The following is a 6,000-nucleotide window of genomic DNA, read 5'->3' on the forward strand; positions in this document are numbered from 1 at the left end:
GGCAGGAGGATTTCTGAGTTCAAGGCCAGCCTGGTCTACAGAGTGAGTTCCAGGACAGCCAGGGCTATACAGAGAAACCCTGTCTTAAAAAAATTAGAGGGGAGGGGGAGGATGGGGCTGAGAAGATGGCTAGATGAACTACTAAACTTCATGTTCTGTGAGACCCTGTCTTCTCCGACATTTCCCTCTGCCCTCCACATGCACTTGCCGACATGAGCATATGTACGTGCACATACATACACACGTGTACATGCACACATATGTACACAAACAAACAGGCATACGAATGCAAAGTAAAGGAAAGAAACTGCAAAGGGGGAGGTGCTTGAGTTAACGAGCCTGGCTCAGCGGTGCCAGGCAAGGCCTCAGCACCTGACCATGGAGGCCTCTAGCCTGTGACCCTGTCTTCCCTTGCAGAGATGGAGCACGGGGCTTACAACGACTCCGCCCTCTACTACGATGAGTACTCCGAGGGCTTGGACTACATCATGGACTTGGAGGAGGTGGTTCCGCTGGAGGGCAGGGTGCTCCAGATCTTCCTGGTGGTGGTCTACAGCTTGGTGTGCTTCCTCGGAATCCTAGGCAACGGCCTGGTGATTGTCATTGCCACCTTCAAGATGAAGAAGACGGTGAACACCGTGTGGTTCATCAACCTGGCAGTGGCCGACTTCCTGTTCAACATCTTCTTGCCCATTCACATTACCTACGCCGCCATGGACTACCACTGGGTGTTCGGGAAGGCCATGTGCAAGATCAGCAACTTCCTGCTCAGCCACAACATGTACACGAGCGTCTTCCTGCTGACCGTCATCAGCTTCGACCGCTGCATCTCCGTGCTGCTTCCTGTCTGGTCCCAGAACCACCGCAGCGTCCGACTGGCCTACATGACCTGCGCGGCCGTCTGGGCCCTGGCTTTCTTCTTGAGTTCCCCGTCTCTCATCTTCCGGGACACAGCGGACATGCACGGGAAGATAACCTGCTTCAACAACTTCAGCTTGGCTGCCGCCGAGTCTCTCCCCCACCCCACCCACTTGCAAATGGCTTCAGCAGTGTACAGCAGACATGCAGCGGTCACCATCACTCGCTTCCTTTGTGGCTTCCTGATCCCTGTCATCATCATCACGGCCTGTTATCTCACCATCGTCTTCAAGCTGCAGCGCAACCGCCTGGCCAAGACCAAGAAGCCCTTCAAGATCATCATCACCATCATCATCACCTTCTTCCTCTGCTGGTGCCCCTACCACACCCTCTACCTGCTGGAGCTCCACCACGCAGCAGTGCCCAGCTCTGTCTTCAGCCTGGGGCTGCCCCTGGCCACCGCCATCGCCATCGCCAACAGCTGCATGAACCCCATTCTGTATGTCTTCATGGGCCACGACTTCAGAAAATTCAAGGTGGCCCTTTTCTCCCGCCTGGTCAATGCCCTGAGCGAGGACACAGGACCCTCCTCCTACCCAAGTCACAGGAGCTTCACCAAGATGTCGTCGTTGAATGAGAAGGCTTCAGTGAATGAGAAGGAGACCAGTACTCTCTGAACCTTTCCTAGGAATGTCCCCATGGGCATCACAGCCCAGCAACACCCAGGTATGCCCAGGGACACCAGGAATACCCAGGGATACCAGGAATGCCCAGGGACACCAGGAATGCCCAGGGTTGCCCAGGGACTTATCTCCTGAAGTGGGAGACACGCCAGGAGCCTTTGGGTATGCTCCAGTGCCCACTATGTCTTGCACAAGGCACCTCACGTTTTGAGCAGGGGTTGGGGGGTTCCCAAGTGTGGACCCTCTTCCAGCAAAATGGCGGCCAAGCAACCTGAGTCTCTGCAGCAGGAGTAGAGGGACCACCTTTGACTGACTCAGCAAAGGGAGGGTCTCTGAAGCCAACATAACGAATGACACACGATTTCACCGTGTGTGCCCCCAAACACGCCGCCCAGTCTCCAGCGTGGGTGAGGAAGTCACTACAAACCCGTTACAGACCTGTTATGGCGACACAACAGTCCATCCAGCCAAGCCCACCATACCCCCTTCATCCTCCAGGACCTTGACTTTGGATTTCAGAAGAGTGGGAAGGACCAGGACCCGAGGGGCTTCATAGAACCTTGCGAGGGGAGCACAGGGCAGTGTGTGTGAGTGTGAGTGTGTGTGTGTGTGTGTGTTGTGAAGAGGTAGAGACAGCGAGCAGAGAACCCCGAAGGATGTGGGTACAGGTTATCTCACACCATCGTGCCACACAGGGAGACGGAGCCACAGGCAGAGGCAGCTCTTTGCCTCAGTGTGTGTATTCACCCAGCACTGAACCCTGAGGCTGGGTAGAGCCTCTTCACAGAAGTCTCCATCCCATCCCCAGCCCGGGGTCCCTTCTTCCCTAATCCCCTCAACGCTGTCTGGAAGAGCCGGCTCAGAATGTCCTGGAGACTGGTCTAGAACGGAGTTTTGGGACTCTGTCTTCAGAGCAGCTTCCACAGGCTGTCTGGCGGCTCATCTGTGATGCTGGCTCCCCTCATACACTCTTCCCAGGTGTGGCATCACAGCCCCGTGGGCAGCCCGGGATTAGGCTTCCTCCCCCCCTCACCCCCCACCCCGCAGGGAAGTGGCTCACCCGACAACACACACACTGTCGTCAGTCCAAAGGCGGGGAGCCCAGCTCCGACTGGCGAGGCAGCGTGCTTTATTTTACACGTCCCATGCATGTTAAACATTTCACATGTACCTTCTCACTTATTCTTCACAGAAACTTCATACACACGAGGAAGCAGAGGCTCAGAGAGGTTAAGCAACTGGCCCAAGGGGACCTAGTTCGATGTTGGCCGAGACTGGATTTGAACTCCAGTTGGCCTGGCTCAAAGGAAGATGAAGAGTCGCGGGGAGCTAATGGGTTTGGGGTTTTAGCCATAAATACTGGTTTGTTTGTTTGTTTGTTTTTTCATGTGAGCATCTTAATACATGTTTGAAGTTTTGCATGTTGTTTGCAGAGCAGCCGGAAGTCTTACTCTCCAGCCGCAGCCTCCCTGGCTCCCATTACACACACGCTGAGATCTGCCAGGCGGGCATAGGGAGGGAGCCCGGTAGGTCAGCCTCTCTGGTCCAAGGCCTTCTGGCCCGCACTGTTTTCTGTTCCTTCCAAGCCACTGCCACCGGGGCGTAACACACAGATGCGTGTCCTCTGGCCCAGCCTGTTCCCAAAGTCTAGACTGCTGGGAGTCACACTTCATCAGGGGACAGACTGTTCCTCCCTGGTTGGGCCTTAAGATGAGGTAGTTCTGAACAGATCCAAGCTGGAACCTCTAGTTTCTCAGAGAACCTGAATGTTTGGAGATTGGGGGCAGTAAGGGAGGTTTAAAAATAACCCTGTGTGCCCATTGTCACGCGCACACGCACACGCACACGCACACACACACACACACACACATGAACACAAGTGACTCCCCAGGGCTACAGATGTGCAACCAATGCTTGCCGTGGTATGGGATTCATCATGTTAACGGAGGCGCCTGTCCGTGACTGGGGCCTCAAGGCCTCTTGGACAGTGCGCTTCCTGGACACCAGGGCTGGCCAGGCCAGGCAGGGGACCAGGAAATCTTGTTGCCATCGGAAAAGCTGACCAACAGGAGTGTTACACCAGTCAGTATTGACCCCCCTAGAGCCTACCCTCTTCCTCCTGGCTGTCACAACGCCCCTGTTCTGACTTCCGTTCGTGCCAAGCGCTAAGTGAAACCTTCAGCCTTACCCTCATGGATTCTCACAGCCTAGCCCCTTTCCCGCTTCTCCCAGGACTTAGGTAATCCCTGCAGCCGGCAAATTGCGGTGGCCCCCTGTGTCCCTCCAAAGACGCAACAGGGCCACACCTACTCTGGAGCCAGGACCCAGCAGACTGCCTCACGGATGTCCCCTGGGTGGGTGATGAGCTGAGGGAACATGGGAGCAAGACATGATGTGGAGGGACAAGAAGGAGAGACAGCTGGAGTGTGGGGGAGGGGAGCGGAGTGTGCTTCTGAGCCTCCAGATGCCAAGGAGCACTCCAGCGTGAGCTTGGAGCACTCCAGTCTATGCTCGGGCCTGGGGGAGGAGGCTGTTGTGTCTCTGTGGGTCATGCAGAAACTCAAGTAAGGGCCTAAAGCTAGGAAGTGACGTGGGGCTTGGGGGCTTGGAACCCCTCTGCTGCCTGAGGCTTCTTCACCTTTGTCAGCCTATGGAAGCAGGATGGGAGGGAGGAGGGAAAGAGGACAGAAAGGAGGAGGGAGAGCAGGAAGGAGGAGGAAAGACAGGAGGGAGGAGGGAATAACGCCACATCACCTCCAAACCTCCATCCCTGCTGAGCCATCTCCACACAGCTCTTGAGACATCATCCCCAGGGACGCCTTATCAAGAGAGGAACCGTGAGGTCTGTGGTTATGAGGTGCAAGTGGATCTGTCTACCCTCATGGCGAGGGTCAGACTTTGCCAAGGCCAAGGATGCAAAGACCGGGGCTGCCCCCAGAGAGTGGGCTGGTGTTGAGTGGGTGGGAGGTCCCGGAGGGCTCCAGGTAGACTTACAAGGCAGCAGGCCAGGCCAGGCCTCCTGGGGAGGGAGAGAGCCCTGGGAGGGCTCTGAGGGCTGGGCTGCAGGGAGCAGGAGGTGGGCAGAAGACCTGGGCTGGGGAGGCAGGTGCAGACTGATGTGCTCAGCCCTGCATGTTGGATCCTCCCCTTCTCTGTGGGGAGAGGAAGCCAGCAGGCTGCAGCGTTGAGTGAAAGTCCCAGAGAGCTGGAGAGAGCAGAGGGCGGTATTTAAAAGCTCCGAGGTCTCTCAGGGGAGTGGTTAGCGGGAAGGCAACCCTGGGCCCATCTGTGTGGCACAGAGGTCCTGCCACGTTAGTCTGTTGATGGAAATTAATTGTAAATATTATTCAAACGTACCTCGCTGTGCACAATTACTCTCCTCAAGGGAGTTCTCTGAGTACATCGGGGAAACTCTGTAAATAATACATACATTAGCCTGTGCTAATGCTGCTGTGGTGGTGGTGACTGTGAGATTTACTCTAAGTGTTTGTGCCAGGGATGGGGGTGAGGGGGTGTGTGGTTAGCCTCGGACACGCACTGGGGACAATGCTAGGCATGCCACCCAACCACTGGCCTAGAGGCCTGGCCACTGGGCAGGTGGGGACACAGAGCTGGCTGGAGAGGGAGACATGCAGGTGTAGAGAATGCCCATCTGGCCTCAGAAGCCCAGCAGAGGCTGCACCAGCAGTGTGGTTACCTGGCTGTGTTCCAGTCTGGGGCAAGCACTTCTGTCCCATGATCTCGTTGAGTGGTTACGGGAACCTCTGTGGTAAGACCCAGCACCGTGTCTGTAGATGGATGAATGAAGAGGTAGAGAGTTTCAGAAGGGTGAGGGGTTTGTGCAAGGCCTCACAGCTAGCGAGAGCTGAGAGCCGAGCCCTGCCGTCTGTCTGTCTGTCTTTCTGTGTGTCTGTCTGTTTGTTGGAAAGCTCTTGCTTTCCCAAGAAGTTACTCAGTCTCTGCCCCCCCCCCATCTCAACTCCCCACTCCTGTCAACTTTCAAGCCCAGGAACTGCACTGTCCTTGGAGGGGAGGGGGTGGCATTTACAGGGCTCGCCAGTCAGTTCCGCTCAGCCTTTGGGTTTGGGGTTTCAGAGAGACACTACTTCAAGTTCATCCCTTCTCAGTGGCCCCCACTCCCAACCCCCCCATCCCCGTTTAACATCACAAAACTGAGCAGGATAGTAGTGGTTTGGGGGACACCCCCTCCCTCCCACCTCACTGAATATCCTGTAACAAGAGGGGTTCTACATGCTCTTGAGGGCCACTTTAAAATATCAGCTTAGGTACCGGGGGTTCACCAAGCCGCCCTCTTCACCAGCGTACCAGCTTTAGTGACCACGAGTCCAGGGTGGAGCAGAGTGCTGGCTGAAGTAGAGGCAGGTCTTAGCAAAACCCATTTTAGAGCAGAGGCAAGATACTCCTAAGACATCTTCACTATTGGCCTGATGTGAGCAGG

At 55.8% G+C, this 6,000-nt stretch overlaps 1 protein-coding gene across 5 annotated transcripts in view; it reads left to right on the forward strand.

The window, feature by feature from the left end:
• Cmklr1 (chemerin chemokine-like receptor 1) overlaps positions 1-5,760 on the forward strand; it is a 41,404-nt gene extending 35,644 nt beyond the window's left edge. For all 5 annotated transcript variants that reach the window (XM_052167721.1, XM_052167722.1, XM_052167723.1 and 2 more), the window contains one exon: positions 418-5,760. In XM_052167721.1, the coding sequence (XP_052023681.1) occupies positions 420-1,535 (1,116 nt within the window). In that variant the 5' untranslated portion in view covers positions 418-419 and the 3' untranslated portion in view covers positions 1,536-5,760. The remainder of the gene's footprint in view (positions 1-417) is intronic.
• Positions 5,761-6,000: the final 240 nt, after the last annotated feature.

This window comes from Apodemus sylvaticus, chromosome 22 (assembly GCF_947179515.1).
Source record: "Apodemus sylvaticus chromosome 22, mApoSyl1.1, whole genome shotgun sequence".
In the NCBI taxonomy this organism is placed as follows: domain Eukaryota; kingdom Metazoa; phylum Chordata; class Mammalia; order Rodentia; family Muridae; genus Apodemus; species Apodemus sylvaticus.